This window comes from Microtus oregoni, unplaced genomic scaffold (genome assembly GCF_018167655.1).
Source record: "Microtus oregoni isolate MIOR12 unplaced genomic scaffold, Mior012 000004F_ref0000308, whole genome shotgun sequence".
Taxonomy (NCBI): domain Eukaryota; kingdom Metazoa; phylum Chordata; class Mammalia; order Rodentia; family Cricetidae; genus Microtus; species Microtus oregoni.
Window position 1 is genome coordinate 32462455 of NW_024543063.1, and position 18412 is coordinate 32480866.

Consider the following 18412-nt stretch of genomic DNA (forward strand, 5'->3'; position numbering starts at 1 on the left):
GGACAGCTCTCGTGGCTGCAAAAAGCAGGAATCTTTATTTGGTTCACGCCAGATCTGCAGCAACCTCTTGATATTAAAAAAAGTGAATGGAAAAGTAAGCTGTACAAAAAGATGGAACCCTTTAGAAACACAAGAAATGCATCAGGGCCCCTGCTGAGCTTCTTCCCCACCTCGACCCCTGACCCCTGATCCACACCAGCCTGGAAGAAGGGACAGGCAGTGGCTAGGGAACAGGGTGGATGACGGAAACAATAAAGCTGAGTGTCGCTGGAACATGCTCTAATCTGTAGTTTATTTCTGGTTAAAAATATAGCAATCCAGTGCACTGTAGTAAAGAAATCTGCTCGAAAGGTAGCAGAGAACAGCTGAACACGAGCAAAGCAAGGCAGAGTCCATAAGACAGAGGGGCTGCACCCAAGAAGACTGACGGAGCCGCGGGTACCAGTCAAGCTGGCATCCCTTGTTCGTTTGTTTGGATGAGGGAACAACCCTGGTAGAGAAGGCAGAGACATGAGGAACCTGTTGTTTGACTGAAACAAGTTACATCGTACATCCGGGAGTGCTGGGTATGCAACAGTCTCCAGGACATTCAAGCCACTGGCTTCAACCACATTCCTGTCCCGGGACCAGACTCGCTCTGGAGTAGCACTGAGGCATCTGGAGGGAATATGCATATCTGTCGGGGTAGTCGAGGCAGGCACAGTGCAAAGATGTGAGACCCCGTGGAGGTCAGTGAGAGGTGACGTCCTCCATGGGGCGTCACTGCCAGGGACACGGAAGCCTGAATATACATCCTGCATACTAGGTGCAAAACGCCACATGCTCAGCCCAGGCGTGCTGTCAGGCTGTCCGGGGCATGTGGGCCACAGCCCCTTGTCATCAGGGCTTAGATGTGCCTGGCAAGATCAGGGTTAGCCCTGGACGTCTGCAGCATGGCCTCCCAGGGACTGGAGGGAGGATGGCTGGACAGGGCCAACAATGAGTGAGCAGAGGACAGCAGGGGAACAGACTTTGCCGTAAGACTCAGTGTGGGGAGGCAGCCTCCTTAGGAGGGCCGTGGGGCAGTGCCGAGAAGAGGGATCATGGTCTGTTGTGGGAAGAAGAGCAGGGGCTTCCCTCTCCCTCCACAGGTACGCAGCACAGACTCCATGGAGACAGGCCAGGATACCCTGTCCCTGTCCCTGGGCCCGGGCCCACACTCCTAGCAGCTACTCCAGAGAGGAGGGCAGAGCCACTGGCTTTCCACAGCTGTGCTACCTTGCTGCCCTCCCCCTCCCCCGGCTAGACGGGCACCCTGGTGAAGGCGCCCCCTCTCACACCTTCCACACCTGGCAGGAAACACGAAGAAGATCCCCGGGACCCTTTCACACCACACTGGAGGGATGGCATGCCGGCCTCCTCCTGCCATGCCACACAGCATCGTGTTATACAAGCAAAGAATTTTGGCTAATATCCAAAAAACATTACCCAGAAAAAAAGGCATACTGTGAGTGATACCCAGTCATGTTGTTCTTCCGTGGAAAGACAGGAGTCATGGGGCTGTCTGAGTCAAGATTCCCCTTTCTGTTTTGCTTTTAACGTCCCTTTTTACATCATTGCTTCCATGGTCACAACAATCTTGTCAGATGAAAAAGTTGATAAACAAAATGGCGACTCCAATGTTGAGCAGGATCACCATGACGACCAAGATGGGAGCTGAGCCCTGGAACAGAGAAGACAGGTGAGAGCAATGCCAACACGGGGCCTCCTTCCACATTGGTGCCTAAATGGGAGTAGCCCACAGCCGTGGTCGAGAAGGCTTACCTGCAGGGCTGCTCACTGGTACCCTTGCTGTTTACACTGATCTTTCTTGTGAACCTGGCGGGAAGCTCTCCAAGGGGTCACCTGGAATCTTCACCTGCTCTTCACCTATAGTACCTAGTTTCCCCCAGCATTTCCTGAAGCCCTTAGCTCCGCCTTGCTCACTGTCACCCCCATCACGCTGCCTGCTCCTGCACCTCGCCTCCACAGGCCCATCCTAGAGGAGGCTTTGCCTCTGCCCTGGACAGCCAGCAGTTGAGAGAGAAGCGCATTAGCCAGCACTGCAGAAGTCTCAGCCAGGCCTGCTTGTGCGAGGCCAGCACATCTGGCCCCACCCTCCAGCTCTGCAGTTCATCCTCTTGAGTAGACCGGTAGGTACCCAGCCTGCTGACCACACGTGCACCTTCTAGCTCACATCCCAGACCCACAAGACTCCACACGAAAGGGGTATATACGCTCCTTGCCTGCCAGAGACATTGGCTTATAATAGACCAAGGAGTTTTCTCAACTAGACGGTAGGCTTCAGGGCGCTTTCCCCCTTATTTTTTGCTGAACAGCTAGAGTGAACTCAAATCTTGAGTCTCCTGGCTCAGCCTTTTGAATGCTGGGGTTATTGGTGTATGCCACCTGGCTGGCCAAGTAGAAGGTTTCTTAAATGCATGTTTGACTTTGTGATGCTAACGATCACATTAGACAAGTGCTTTACTACTGAACCACCTCAAAAAAAAAAAAAAAAAAAAGCAAGGGCTTTAAAAATTTCCCTGGGGAGCCAGGCAAAGGTAATGCACGCCTTTAACCCCAGCACAGAGGCAGAGGCAGGCGGATCTCTGAGTTCTAGGCCAGCATGGTCCACAGTGTGAATTCCAGGACAGGCTCCAAAGCTAGACAGAGAAACTGTCTCAAAAAAAAAAAAATCCAAGTATTCGGTAGTGGCATTTCATTTGTATTTTAATAAATAAAGCTTGCCAGAGAATCAGAGAGTAAAGTAGCCATACTGTCCAGGCTTACAGACCAGGTCACAGTGACACACACCTTTAATCTCTGTAGCCACACTAGCTTGCCATAGAAACCAGGTGGTAGTGGTGCACGTCCTTAATCCTAGAACAAGAGAGGATTATAAAACGGGAGGAGACAGCTCTCACACACAGTCTCACTCTGAGATTCCTGGAGGCAGGATCGCCATTTCGGACTGAGGTTATGGTAAGAGCCAGTGACTGGCTGTTTTACTTTTTTGGCTTTCAGGTTGAACCCCAATTTCTGTCTCTGGGTTTTTATTAATCATGTAACAATAGTTAGTCCTGCCTGAGTTCAGTGCCCAGAAACCCAGCCCATTGTCCTGTTACCACCTTGCTGAAGACTGGATGGAGACCCAGGCTCTGCATGGCAGGAGGGGACAAGAAGGCTTGCCTGTCCTGCAGGACCTTGTTTTTGCTAGGGTAGAGTCACCTTTGAACTCTAGTGTTTTTATGACAAGGACTTACATGACATCTTGGCTGAGCCAGCCTTGCAAGGAAGTGGGAAAGGCCTTAACATTAGAGTCGGCCAAGGGTAGGTCCCACCCCGATGCCAGCCCACTGCTCCACATCCTTCTGGGATGTTTAGCCAAGCCCCAAGCCCATAGGTGTGTCACAGGGCAGAGGTGAAGGACAGCTTTGGGGCCAGCCCATACTCATCAACAAAGTGACTTGACCACCAGGAGTCGCCTGTAGCTGCTTCCAGGAATGTAAGTCTAGATCAGGAGACTCGTATTCTGCCTATCACTTCAGAGGAGTGTGAGGCTTCTAAGGTCTTGGAAGGTGTAGAGAGGACCACAGAGTTCACCAGGGCCAGGAACTTTATGAGCCAGAGCCCTGGGTCTCTCCTACCCATTCGCCACTGCCAGACAACTTGAAGGAAGTAGTGATGCTACCAATCAGAAGGCACCTTTCCAGACCAGAACACAGGATGTGCCATACTGTACAGAGCCCTGCGCTGGGAGGGGACATCCAGGTCTTGAAATGCCTGACAGTCAACCTCCCAGAGGCCACTCACAGTCACCACTGACATGTTCACCTTCCATCTGCCTTGCTTGACCTCCCTTCAGGCCCATAGGACAGCATGGCACCTACAGAGACCCTGCCTACTTTCTCACAATGTTGGGACCACAGAGTGGGGCTGAGTTCTTTCTTCAATTTCTACCCTTGGAGTGCGGGTGGCCTCGGGCAGTGAGAGAATGTCCCAGATCACTCATCCCAGCTGGAAGCCCTAGGGTAAAGGGACCCTGCACTGTAAGCCTCTGGCTGTCCCACCCCACACTTAAGGCCAGCCTGTGGCTAGTTCCTATGTTTTGCATATCTAGGGAACTCTGGGTACTTATTTTGGTTGTGCATGTATATGTGCATTGTGTGGATGTTCGCATGTGTGCATGTATGCGTGAACATCTATACATGTGTGTATGCATGAGTGAACATGTATTCACATGCATATGGAAGTCAGAGAACAATCCCAGGTTTCTTCAGGAGCCTCCCACCTCATTCTACTTGGACATAGGCACTCCCTGGCCTGGAGCTCACCAAGTGGGCTAGCCTGGCTGGCCTCAGAGGATCTGCCTGTCTCTATTGTCCCCAGTGCTGGGGTTACAAAGCATGTGCCACTGTGGCTGATGTTTTAAAAAACAAAACAGAAAAGACATCATTCCAGGGATCAAACTCATGCCCTGAGTCTCACGCAGCATCTCCCATGCTGGGCTCCCTCTAAAGACAGCCGTATTATGTAGCCCAGGCTGGTGCTCCTTCGTAGCAAGTTCCAGAGTGCTGTGGTTACAGATGTGGCTAAAACTTCGCTTTTCCTGTTCAGTGGTGCTGGGGCCTGAACTTAGGCCGCATGTACACTGGGCAAATGCACTCTACCATTGAGATATGTTCCCAGCCAGAGGCTCTGTCTTAAAGCACCCAAAAAAGCCGACACAGTGATGTGGGCTAAATATAGAACTACTCCTGAACCTCCCACCCCCTGCCCACTGCTGTGCTGCTCCTGAAATAGCCACACACTCCGCATGCGCACAACTGCGCAGACGGCTGTATGCCGGCAGGGTGAGGCCCAAGCTAGTGCTGTGGTCCCAGCAGCAACCAGAGCAGAGGAGAATCTTAGAATCGCAGCGGTGAGAAAGACAGTTAATCGGTGACTTCAAGGAGAATCGAGGGCCACAGAAAACACCTCACATGGGGCAAGTGACTGCTGGGGCTGTCAGATGAAACCACAGCATCCCCAGGTCCCTTGAGAGGGACAGCGGCCCCTGCTGCAGCAGCAACACGAACCCTGCAGTGGGTCCCTATGGGTCTCTGTGTGGACCCATACAAATACATCCCACAGAGCACTCCTGTGGGGAGCGCCTTTGCAGTCTCTGCACACACAGCCAGATACTCAGAAACCCAGTTTGTCACATAAAGCCCAGGCACCGGAGGGTGGTCATCTGTGTCACAGCAGGTAAATGGGGCCCTGTCCGCTGAGGCCACTGGTGCAAAGGGCACCAAGCTTCTGTGTCGCCATCATCCCTCCCATGCCTTCAGTCATGGAGCCAGTGGTGGGCTTAGCGATCCCAGGAGGCCCCTTAAATGTCCCATCCTCTCTGGCCCAGGGGAGGCTGCTGTTTTCCTTCAAAAGGCCAATCCTAGGGCAGGGAAATAAGGGGGTGTCTGGCCAGGCAAAGAGTTGTTCTTGGGGTCCAGTGAAGGGAACTCGTTTGGGAGTCTGACCTATATATAACTCATGGGATATGGATAAACCTCCAAAGGTCATGGGGCCCAGGAACCTCAACGCTATGGCTTCCTAACAACCTCCTACTGCTTGGATAAATTCAGGCCTACAGAAGCGGGGACCTGAGGGCCTGGCTGCAGGGCAGGCTTGCAAGGTTCCATCCCACTGTCCCACGTGTAAATCATCTTCTTAGGAGCTGGACCCTAACCAGTTTTGGCATCTGGCACACATGGAATATGCTCGGGGAAGAAAAGATGTCTGGACAGAGCATCCTATTCTAGTCCAGGTCCAGAGAACAAGCCACCGACAGCAGCAGGTCTGAACAAGTCAGGGGCAGGATGCCATCCCAGGCAGACCGGTTCCTCTTCAGGAGCTTTCCAGCGCCCACACTGCTTCTAAAGGGTCGATCCCAGGAGGAAGGAGCCTTCTCAAAGTAGACGAAAGCAAATGGGACCCCTATGACAGAGTATGTCTGCTACCTGTAGGTGCCCACACTAGCTGCATCCCAATCCCTGGACAGGACATGCACACAAAGCAGAGTGACCAGGAGGTGGCCCGCCTCTGTCCTGCGAAGGCGGGCAGCACTTACCGTACTGGACTTGAGCTCGTCCCCTGTCTCCTCATCAGACTCGAGTGCAACAGGCAGGGACTTCTGGGGTGGGGAAAAGGTCAAGTCCCAACGCAGCAGACGGGGCTCGGGCCGGTCCCCCAGCCGCAGGCTCTCTAGTTTCTGCACCGTGGGCTCTGCAGAGGAGGCTGGCCTGAGGTTCTCCTTATTTTGGGACTTGGACCTCAGTCTCTGCAGCCCAAAGCCCCGGTCCTCGGAGCGCCGGTCTCCCCCAGCACCCCGACTGTGACGCCGTCTCTGGGAGTGCGTGTCCTGTGGACAGGCGTCCATCCTTAGCAAGGGCTTCATCTCCAGCTTGTAGTTGCTCAGCTGCTCCTCGTCTGGCTCTGACAGTTTGGGGCCCCCAGAACAGGGATTGCCTGCCCGGTGGTGAGAAGTCCACGAGAACGTGGTGGGGGACTCCGTCCGCCGCTCCCGGGGCTTGGGGTTCCCAGGCTGCTTGTGGCCCGAGCCCCGGGTGCGGAAGTCCTCAGTGGGCTGGCCGCTGCGCAGCGCACCACTGCGGACACCCCTAGAGGCCCCAGCCTTCTCCTCGCCCCAGCTATTGCGGGCATAGTCCCCTCCGCGGCCCTCAAGAAGCATCTGGATGTCCCCGCTTCGCTCCTCATCTACGGAGACCTGCCTGGAGAAGTGGGCCATCTTGTTCCTGGAGGCAGGAGCTGGCGGAGGGGTGGCCGTGGGGCTGGCGGGAAAGCTCTGCAGGGGGCTGTCGTCTGGGGTCAGATCGGAAGGGGTAGTGCCCTTGCGGTACAGCTCAGGGCTCTCCTGCTGCAGGGGTGTCCCGGTGGAGAGCACCTCGATGTCATCGCAGGACATCTGGTGCTTTGGCCTCTGGTACTCAAGCCCTTGGGTGGAAGACAAAAGTACATGGGGTTACACGGAGCCCATTGCAGAGAGGCTTTGTGCCAGTGTGGATTGGGTCGCCCAGCAAGGACACCTGGCAGGACCTTAGAACCTGGGCACTTCTTGTCACCAGAGTCCCTTGGCTGGACATCAGGGACCTGGAAAGTCAGGGCAGGAGCCTGCAGGTGGCCCTGTGGCCTTCCTCACAAGGGTGAGGCCGCCTGCCCATTAGACCAGCACCTCAGAGGGAAGCTCGTGCCTGGCTGCCAGCACCACAGAGGTCATTTTCAGTTAAAATTAGCTGCAAAGCATGTGCTGTCCCTGGAAGACCATTACGAAGACCAAGAAGGAACCTGCGGCAGCCGCGACATAATCCTGGTACTTCTCTCCAGCCTGTGTCCTAGGTACATGGATACGCAGGCTTTAGGGATGGGTATCGTGGGTTCTGCTCTGGTCCATCTTGTACCCCCTTCCATCTCAGTGGCCTCAGGCAGTCTCAGAGGGACTAGTTAGCAGGGTCTTCCCCAAGCAGCCAGCCCATAGGAGGGTATCCTTCTGCCCCGAAGCACTTTGGTAATGTTTTTAGAACTAGAGGCAGCCATAGCTTGTGAAACAAGACCCATTGGAAACGTCAGTTCTGCCACCGTCTTCACAAGACCTCAGGCAGTCAGAAGCTTTATCTTTGTAAGAGAAGACAAGAGCTGCTAGCCTTGAGAACCAGGGAAGGGGACTCAGCACCCAGTCCCCTTCTAGCATGGACCCCACTGGCTGATAATGTATTCTTGGAAATGCCCCGATGTGGACAAGTGGCTCCCAGAAGGGATTTAAGGGCACCTGGCAGTCACACAAGCCTGGAGAGGTAAGGCCATGGCAGCCTCCCAGGCAGCAGGCGTGGCCAGAGACCACAGAGAGCAACAGCCAGGAAGGGGTCCTGCATCGGCCAAGTCCCACGGTCTGGTCCCATCCCAGTAAGGGGCAGCTGAGGTACTGCGAGTTGAGGCCTTCCTCATAGATGTTTCTCAAGGAGGCTGAACAGAGAGTCAGACAATCTCAGCTGAGACCTCCCTACAGAAGCAGCACCCTGGACCCGCCAGCTGAGTGCTCTGAGGCCCCCATACACGAGCGTAAAGAGACAACACATCTGGTCCAGCTGGGGCCAAGGCGGACTTCAGTGGGCTTTGCCCAGGCTTCTCAGAGCATCCAGTGGACAAATCCCCTGGTCATCGTTCCACACACAAGTGCCCCAGACAGTACTGCCCTCCCTCCAACCAAAGCTCCTTGGAGCAGTACAGTAGGACCCCAGGAAGGAATCAGCAGCATTCAGGGCCAGAGCTGGGGACCCATGGGAATCATTAGCACGCTTGTCCATCTACATATTCTACACGTGGCCCACCTGGCGTGGGGGTCAGTCAGGTGCCTAGCAGTCTGAACGTGGGCTTGTGGCCCGCCAACTTAGACAAGAGCCACCTCAGTCTCAGGTGGCAGGTCCTCCACTGGGGACCGTGGCTTTTTCTGACTTTCTCTTGAAGCTGGGAGCAGCTGGGTGAGAAGACTATGCAGAGCGTTGATGGCCACCTCCCCCTCTACATCAGAAACACCTGAAAGAGGAGGTGGTGGTCACAGCTGGGTACCAGAGTGGATCCTGGGTAGAGCCTCAGACAGAGCGGACAGCAAGGCTCATTTGACCTAGCTAGGCCCAGTACCTCTACGTGAGCTTTGACCCTCAGCCTGGACCCAAAGGCCTCTTCATGACTGTGTGAGAACACAGATGGGCATGACACACCCGAGTCCATAGCCTCCCTCATCTTTCTATTCCGACCCTTAGTATACAGGAGCTGGGAGCAGACAGGAGGGACCATGACCTCAACGCGGCCTTCAGGCTCAGTGGGACCAGGATGCTTCCCAGTGAAGTGGAGAGATGTACCGTAGAACTGGGTGTTCTGGGGATGGGTGCGCACAACACAAGCTCTGGGGCAGCTGACTGTCCCACCCCAGAGGCGCTGCGCCTCCATGTAGTGTTCACACAGCTCCCAGACCGGAGGGGCAGTGACTTCCAAAGGAAGCTCCTACTCAGATTCTCTAACCTGGAAGCCACCGGCCATAAGTCAATGTCTTCACTTCATCGAGTGCACATGAAGATGAAATAAAACTCAGCCCAGAGGAGGAGGAGGAGGCAGGAGGATTGCGATGGGCCAGCCTGGGCTACAGAATAAAATCTTGTACTAGAAACAAGCAACAATAATTGCTGAATGAGACTAGATTCAGCCCTCCAGCCACCCTTGCAGATGGCTATAGAATCGCACCAGGGACCCAGAAGAGGAGCGGCAGTGTCCACACTGCTGGGGGCTTGGAATCAAGACACTGACATCCACACACACCCACGTGTTTGCTGAATCGGCTTCAGCAAGGGACATCACAATCAGCCCTCCGGTGGCACCAGGCCCTGCCCCTCAGAGCCACCGGCTCAGGCAGAACTCACCATTTTCCCTGTGCTGGAAGGAAGGCGAGAACTCTTTGGCAGTGATCCTGGCGATCCGCGCTTCCTCCTGGGCTTTTTGAGCGGCCGTGAGTGCTGCCTCAGCCTTGGCCCGGGAATGGGAGGTCCTGGGGGAGACAGGAGGCAAAAGGTGAGCATCGAGCGGCGGCACAGAAGGGACCCTGTGCAGTGATCCGAGGTGTCTACCCTTGGATCCTGTTCATTAAGTCACTCAACAAACATGGCTGGCACCAACCAACCAGCCTTCGTGCAGCAGCCTCTGGAGATAGGGTGGCATATTTCCTTTTCATTTTTTATTTTATGTATATGGGTGCCTTTTGTGTGTGTGTGTGTGTATGTTGTGCATGTAGTGCCAACAGAGGCCAGAAGAGGGCACCGGATCCTCTAGGGCTGGAGTTGCAGGCACCTGTGAATCATGTGGTTGCTGGGAATTGAACCTGGCTCCTCTGCAAAGGGCAGCCAGTGCTCTCACCATCCAGCTACCCCTACATCCTGTTTTTTTACATGTGTGTATGTGTGTCTGTGTGAATGTATGCTGCATGTTGGGGAGGGCCCCTGGAGGACAGAACAGGGTGTCAGATCCCTGGGGCTGCAGGTGGCTGTGAACTGCTAGACATGGGTGCTGGGAATAGAACTCAGGTCCACTGGAAGGGGCAGGACACATTCTTAAGCACATATTTTTATCAACGAACACGCCACACTGTGGAAAGCTAAGCTGGGCAGCTCCTGTCTCAGGGTGGAAGTGGTAACAGGTCACCAGTGAGTCCATGTGACATGAACCGTTTGCTCCCGCTCCAGGGTCCAGGGGTGGGGAAGCTCCTGTTGTGGCAAAGAGGACACAGGACACTGGGGATGGAAGACCAGGACCTGTATCTACTCCTCCAGCTCTGCTATGCTCTGCTGAGTCCCACAGGGCCACCCTGTCCTTGTAAGAGCAGAGGCTGGAATTCCAAGGCAGAATGGAGAACTCCTCATCACCTCCTCCTTCCTCCCTTCCGGAATACTGACTCTAGGGCTGGATCAGGCCACACATGAATACCACCTCCCCAACACTGGACACAGTGGTCCCTAGTCCCTGAGATAAAGGTGGCATTCTCCTCACATGTCTCTGGAGCAAGCAATAGGGGACAACGGCTTTCAATCAGAGTTAACTTTCTGCCAGTTCTGGGGCTGTATGTCCAAAGTTAGGATGCTATCGGGGAAGACCCACACAGATGGCACCTTCTGGCTGTGTCCTTGAAAAAAGAGAAGGTCCCCTCATGCTCTGTCCTAATGCTGTTCTTGATGGCCCCACCCCAATAATCTCATCATCTCCCAGAGATGGGCGCCCAGAACAAATGCATGGAAGACAGCGTTTCCTCACACAGCTCTGGGGGACAATCTCTGTTCAGTAGCCGGGCTCCCATGTGTTACACACCGCACCTGTGCCTTGGAGCCTCCACGCTAACTCCTGAAACACTCAAAACGTTTGCAGCTTGATGCTTCATTTTTCAAATGATTGTGTTAGAAGAAAATGTGCTACCCAGATACAGACGTGGAAGGCCAAGCCATGAATACGTGCCCAAGGGAAGCAGGCAACTTGGATGCTAATCCTGCCCATAGGTTCTCCTCTAATGTGACTCCAGAGGCATTACGACCTCCTGCTCTCTGCCATACACCAAGGAGCCTGTGCAAGGCCAAGAAAACCCACCATGCTAAAATGTAGTGTTAATAAAATTCTATCCCTTAAAGCACTTTGGTTCCTAGAAGTGGGAAAAAACAATTGTTTCTCAACAAAGCCATGACCTCATATCTCATGGAACATAAGAAAACTACACCTTCTAGAATATTACTTGGGTATCTGGTAATTGTCATTGCAACCGAGAAGGACCCACTAATATAGTATAACATAGTATATAATAACCAACACCTGATTTATTACTAACAATGGATCAGGACAGCTGCTGGCTTCAGGACTCTTTTGCAGAAACTGCCCAGGGACCTTGGAGGACAGCCTATGTCCCCTAGCTAGGGTCCCCTTCTGTCCTGTTCTGTGATCCCAACATAGCTCGTGGCACTCTGGAATGACCTCCCCGAGAATCTGTGCAACCTTGGAAACTGTCCCAAATTCTCTGCAAGGTTCCCCCAGCTCCCACAGAGGGTCTGCAGTGTCCCAGGGCAGAACATAGCCTCGACAGAGCAGCTGCTGAGTTGAGGTGTCCTGGGGAGCAGGGGAGAGTGCCTACCCCCAAGGCCCACAGAAGGCAGCTAGGATACGGGGCTCACTCTGCGCAGGTGCAGCTTCTGACAGCTGTAGTTCAGAGCTTGTCGTCCAGTAATGTTGGCACTCACAACACAGCTCCATTCACCCTTCTGGGCTCACAGTGCTCCTCTGGTGATGCTCAGTTTCCTGACATACCTGTGGGCTGTGATTGGTTTCCACATCCTCACTTAGTAAAAACACCATTAATTCACCAACCGTGTGAATATTTACATATGTATGTCACACATACATAAAAAGAATATACCGTGCCAACCCCAAAATAAAATCAATTGGGATGAGCACCGGGTAGCGAAGACTCCACCCCACGCGGCAAAGGGTAATTTTAAATAAGACTCGCAGGACCTGGCCCTGAGGGAGTACTCTAGGGGACAGCAACCTCCAAAGGGGGTTCCCACTGTCTAAATTCATGCCTGTGAGGTCTGGCTGCAGTGTCAGGATAGGATGCTCTCAAGCTGTGAGGGGCTCTCCTGTACCCGACATCACTTGCTGGTCCCTCTGCATGGTTGTACCCACATGTCCTCAGCATGGGTGCCCTGTGTATGGGCGTAGTTGTACCAGTGGCCCTCAGCATAGGCTCAGACACCCAGAGAGGAGGTGGCAACTTAAAATCCAAAGCAACTGAGAGGCAGCTAATGTGATCCAGGACTCGTGAATCCAACCTGGAGAGAGGAAACCAAGATCGACCAGAAGCCAGGAAGGGCCAGTCATCTGACGGAGGGGCCGGTGAGGAGCTAGCTGCAGGAAGGAGGTGGGGTGGGGATCGAGGGAAAGCCTTGGGACTGAGGGGCAGCCAGCAGGCGATGCCGGACTCAGGCCATTGAAGTAACAGTTGTAGGGCTGTGCAAGCTGGTGGCACACTCACATTCCTATCACAAAAAACATGTATGATGCTGAGGCAGGAGGATCACCGGGTTACATGGGTGAGTCTCTCTTAGAAAGAAAAAAGGAAGAGCGGATTGCCAGGAGACCCAGGCCGACCGAAAGATGCAAACCCTTTGATTCCTCAGCACGTGTTTCAATAAGGCCTTTGACCCTCCCCTAAAGGCATCTTTGGAGCCTATGCTGGGTGCCCAGGACACACAGGTGATCAGTCAGATCACTGATGGTTATCCATCCAGTGTCACGAGTAAAACATGCCTCTCCTCTCCTCTGGCCAGACTCATCATGGATGCTTGGACATTGAAGTCAGACCCTGGAAGGGCCAGGCAGGCTTTTGGGGACCACAGAGGGAGTGAGGGGGAGGGGGAGAGAGAGAGAGAGAGAGAGAGAGAGAGAGAGAGAGAGAGAGAGAGAGAAAGCAGCAGGAAGGGCTCTTATTCTGTAGCCTAGGCTAGCCACAAATTCATAACCTTCCTACCTCAGTGTTACAACTGCTTGGCTTACACAGGTGTACCGCTATGCTGGGCTAACAGGGGTGCGCCCACCATGCTCTGAGACAGAAGGCCTCTGAACTCTGGTCCTCACGATAGAACAGGAAGTGCTCTTAGCCACTGAGCCATCTCTGCAACACCTACACTTGGTTTTATGTAGTACGAGAGGTTGAACCCAGGGCTTGGTGTGTGGTAGTTGGGTTGACTGTCTGTCTGATGGTGTGCTGGTGTTTGAGCCCAGGGTTTTGTATAGGTAGGCACACGCTCTACAGGTGAGCTGTATCCTCGCCTTAAACAGGCTCTTGCTTTGTGGCAAGGATCTCGTTGGTCTCCAACCTGCAGTCCTGCCTCAGCATCCCCAGTGCTGAGACAAAAAGTGTTCACTGCCACGGTCGGCAGTTTGAATTCGGAGCTAGGCTTCATGTAGTCAAGAATCGAGCTCTTTGTGCTTCATACACAAGCATTGTGCACACCTGGGGTTCACTTCTGAGTGAGGTGTGAGGCAGAGATTTCCATTTTCCTGTGCCCCACATGGAGCCCAAATTGGCCCTGTCAATGAACACCATACATGATCTGCATCAGCTAAATGCCACCATCTGAAAGTCACATCCCCATGGCCTCCTCGCTTTCCCTATTAGCACGGCCTCCTGTGGACACCTCCTTGCTGTCTGGAATCTCACCAGTGCCACTGATGCCGAGATGAGGAAGACCAAGGCTGGCTTCCGAGGTGGGCTTAGAAAACCAACTTTATATACACAGTCCAACAAGAGAGGACAAGGATTTACTGGCAGGAACAGCAGTTAGCGGCTGTGAGGTTCCTCGTGGGCAGGGCTCTGCTCAGAATATTGCTGTCATAACACACAGGCTGCAGGGGTCACCCCGCATCACAGGCAGAGAAACAGTTACTAGGAAGGTAAGCTGGGCCAAGGCTCATCCCCTCCAATGCTGAGTCTGCCTGGGTCAGAGAGCTCTTGGCCAGTCAGAGAAAAGGCCCCACTCACACCAACCAGTTTCTGTGTGTGGGGAAGGATGGAGAGGATGTATCTCAGTTGTCATGACAACCCCAGGGCTCTAGGAGCTCGGAAAGCCTGAGAAATGCAAAGGCAGGTCGATTTTTAAGCATTCTTTCACCCTCCTTCCGGTGCCTCCCCTCACCTTCAGGCCTCCTATCTATCTTTAGATCCAGCACCCCCTCTTTTCCCTCACCCCACAGCCCACCCCCGTGCCCAGGAATAGCAGGAAAACCATGCAAACTGTACGAGGAACAGCCTAGAGACCCACTGAAGAGGGCAGTCCTCCCACCAGGCTGAGCTCAGGGTCTTCCCCCAGGGGACAGCTAGGTGGATCCTGGACGCAGGAATACAGGGGAGGATCAGGCATGGGCTTACGTAAAAGCAGAAGCCTCACGTGTGTGGACGGAGCCACAGTAACCTAGACCTGTTTCCAGCCATTTCTAGTGCCAAGTGTACATCTAATCTTGGGTGACTCTGCTCTACTCAGTTAAAAGTGGAATCGTGTGTCAGGAGAGAGTGTGGGGGGGCAGAGGGGAGGGGGAAAGGAAGGCAGTGCCCGAGCAGGACTGGAAGGCCTGTGGCTGCCCTGGGCTCCACCACTCAGATCTGGATTTGAAACACAACTGTTGACAGAAGAAAGGAAACCAAGGACCTCAGAGGACCTCAGGTTATAGCAGAAATGTCTATCAAAGCTTTGACTCTGTACCCAGGCTTCTGGGGAAAAAAAAAAAAAAACAACTAATGTCCTGAACAGGGTTTGCCAGAGACCCGGGCCTGAATGCCACCTGGTACCCAGTTCTTTCACCATCGGAGCAGCACGAAGCAGGGACAGAGCTCCTGACACTTCCAGTAGTGTCAGCTTGAGTACCGTGTCTGGGTCACCCCAAGAACTATAGGGGATCAACAATGGCTCAGATGGCAGACAAGTAGCCAGAGGGGGATGGGGCTGGGGTCCAAAGTCCCAGAACCCTGCTCCCACAGCACAGGTGTAGCACTGAGTAGCCATTCAAATGTGACCAAGGCCTTTTCCTCATTGACTCCTTGCCCCACAGCTGGACATGGAGGTCATTGTCCCTCCTGTGTAGGACCTCAGCTCCCTGCTCATCCCACCCATGAGGTAGACACTCAAACACCAAGCCTCACCCACATGGAGCTTCCTGAAAGAGGAAACAGGGGCTGCCAGGAGCCATTTCTTTGTGATTTTCGAGTCCTCCAAAGGCAAAGTCATGGCGGCCTGGCCTCCAGGGGCCTCTGAGAGGATTAATGAGGTGTTTGTAATGTGCACGAGGTCTCTGGAGACCAGAACCCAGAGCACACTGGAGTTCATGCCAGAGTTGAACTTGACATCCAGGGAGTGGAAGGAGTGGGGTGTGGAAGCAGGGCCGGGAGGCCCAGTCACAGCCCATCCCAGTCTACTGGGCCAACGCCAGAGAGAGGGCTAGGGACCATGGCTGGGAACGACTCCAGCATCACTAGGTGTCACCCCATGCCCACTCTCCTCATTCAGTTCCTACTTGACACCAGACGAGGTGGCCCCCCAAAAGATACACCTTCCTCTTCCCCCATCCCTGCAATGAATGACCTGCAGTATTCAGAAGAGAGTTTGTATATATGATTAAAGGGAAAACCTAGAGAGGCCAGAAAGATGGCTTAGCAGGTAAAAGGGGCTAACTGTCAAGCCGGATGACCCAAGTTCAATTCCCAGAACCCACATGGTGGAAGGAGAGAATCACCTCCTCCAAGCTGTCCTCTGACCTACACACACACACACACACACACACACACACACACACACACAAACAAATACAAAAAGGGAGAACCTTAAGGTGAGTTCACCACCAGTGTGCTTAAAAGAGACAGATTTCATTCCAGGCATGGTGACACATACCTGTAATCCCATCACTTGGGAGGCAGAGGCAAGAAGATTAGGAGTTCGAAGTCAGCCTCAGTTACAGCAGAATCTGGTTAGCCTGGTCTACACGAGACCTTGTCTCAAAACAAACAACAGAAAAGAAGGGAGGAGGAAGAGGGTGAGGAGGAGGGTACCTTTCAGAGATAAGCCATGTAAAGACAGTCGGAGACTGGATTGGTATGGCCAAGAGCCAAAAGATGCCAAGGATGCTATGGATGATGCTGGAAGAAGCAAGAAGGACTCTCCTGAAGCCTGAGAGGAGTGTGGTCCTCTGTGGACCTGCATTTCCTACTTCAGCCCTCTAACTGTCCAGACCGGTTTGCACTGAGCCTTCGGCCAGCGAGCCTCTGCTACAGAGCCCCAGGAAACAACAGGGACAGCTGTGGGGTCCCTGGCACAGCACTGGCTGCTGCAGTGTGCACTGGCACTGCCAGGCTGCAGACGGGCGACCAGGTGCATGCCTCAGCCTTCTAGCTGGTGTGACAGGCAGATGACGAGGCAGCCTACCTCACAAGGCCTTATGGGCATAGGGAAATCAGGGGTTTCTACACACTCACACAAGACGAAACTCACGTTCATCAGAAATCAAATTATCTGGCTTTCCACGTCTGTAGACGCTGCCTCTGTCTGCAGATCTGAGTTGGGCACCTGAGGATGGACCAGGTAAAGAGCTGAGGGGTCAGAGACATGAGTGAGTAGGTACCCAGGGCCACTTCAGAGCTGATGATAGCCCCCATGACAATCAAAATCCACGTCCACCGACAGGGATGGAATTTAGGCTTGGGGTTCACAGGGGTAAGAGCTGCTGTGGACTGTGTGACAGGGTGGGGCATCAGGCTCTCCGTCACTGAGTCAAGTCCAGTTTCTGCAGGCCCTGCCCCTGCACATGATGTCTGAGCCTAGGGGAAGAGGGCTGGCTGGGTTCTGCCTCTCTGGCTGGTTCAGCATCTGCAAGGTGAGGCCACCTGCAAAGTCACTGGCAAAGGAAGCTCAAAGAAGGTGTCTCAGAACCCGATGACATGAGCTGGCTGTTGGGGCAGCACTCTGAACGCAAAAGGGACTCCAAGGGGGCCCCGGGGCTCACCCCCCCCCCCGAGACCTTATGTGTGGGACCAGTCAAAGCCTTCCTGGACTTTGTGTGGTCACCAGCCAAAGTCATCCAGGCAAGGCAGCTTTGCAACTCACAGGCCTCGGGCAGCTAGTTGACTCAGGTGTCCTGGATAGGCACCCAAGTATTACCCTGGGGAGGAAGGTTCTAGTTGGTCCACTCTGCGTGGGACGAGATGAGGGCCAGACGGGGGCAGGAAGCAGAGCAGCATTGGCTGCTGTGTGTCTGTCTGAGAGGAACGGCATTGGGCGCCACCTGCTTGCCAGGGTCAGCAAGACAGAAGCCCAGAGGGGCTGATGTGTGAGTGTAGGTGACACCTGGAATCCCTCAAAGTGCAGGTCTGGACTAAGACTCACCCTGACACACAGCACTCAGCTGGCTGCCATAAAGCGCACACAGACACCAGGCAGGGGTCCAATTATGCCAGTGAGGAGCTGCGAGCCTGGCTAAGCCACGGTTCTGCCCTGGGAGTCCTGGCTTCCCCATGTGTGATGGGAGAGACTGGAGTGAACAGAACTTAGGGGTGCTGCACTGGACTCCTCCCCGCAAGCTGACTGGCCAAAGAATGACTGTCAACTGACTCCGCCCCATCCAGCCACGAGAACACTCTCAAGATTCCTGACCAGGCTCCACTCTTCACCCCTGCCTTCAGGAGACCTTCATTTCCAACTTGACCAGTCTGCAGGTGCCCACCAAGCTGCACACCCAGTGATGGGCAGAAGATGAAGATGAATGACATGGCTGTAACCATGAGCAACCAAGACTCAAGCCACCTTCCTGCCCTAGCTGTGTGTCTGCCTCTTTATCTACACAGGACGCAGGACACACACGGAGGAGTGGGGAGAGCAAGCGCTTGCCCGAGATGGGTCTTAGACCCTACAGGCCCATGCAGGATGTAGGGGTGCCATAAGACACAGACGGGGAACCTGTGTCAGAGCCTGGGGTCCCGGTTCTGTGGAGGAGACATGCAGTCCAGGCTAGATGAGCACCAGCTAGGTGCCTGCCAGCTGAGCTTGCCATCTCCTGGTCATCCGTTAACCTCGAGAAACAGCGTAAGGACCCGCCAGGTGGGGGCACTACTGAGCCGGCAGAGGCAGGGAGGCTGGCTTTATCTGGTTTTGTCTGTGTCTAAGAAAGTTTAACTCCTCTATTATATAAAAGAGCAGAGCATCTGGGAGGATGAAGGGAAACATCACAAAGATTGATTTTGACAGCCAGGCATTCAGGAAGCTGAGGCAGGAGG

The 18412-nt window shown here is 54.0% G+C and overlaps 1 protein-coding gene across 1 annotated transcript in view; it reads right to left on the minus strand.

The window, feature by feature from the left end:
• Nucleotides 1-273: 273 nt before the first annotated feature.
• Nucleotides 274-18412, minus strand: part of Jph3 (junctophilin 3) — a 52270-nt gene continuing 34131 nt past the window's right edge. Inside the window, exons 3-5 of the mRNA XM_041650136.1 lie at nt 9486-9610; nt 6125-7008; nt 274-1702 (exon numbers count right to left, since the gene is read on the minus strand). Of these exons, the coding sequence (XP_041506070.1) occupies nt 1622-1702; nt 6125-7008; nt 9486-9610 (1090 nt within the window). The 3' untranslated portion in view covers nt 274-1621. The remainder of the gene's footprint in view (nt 1703-6124; nt 7009-9485; nt 9611-18412) is intronic.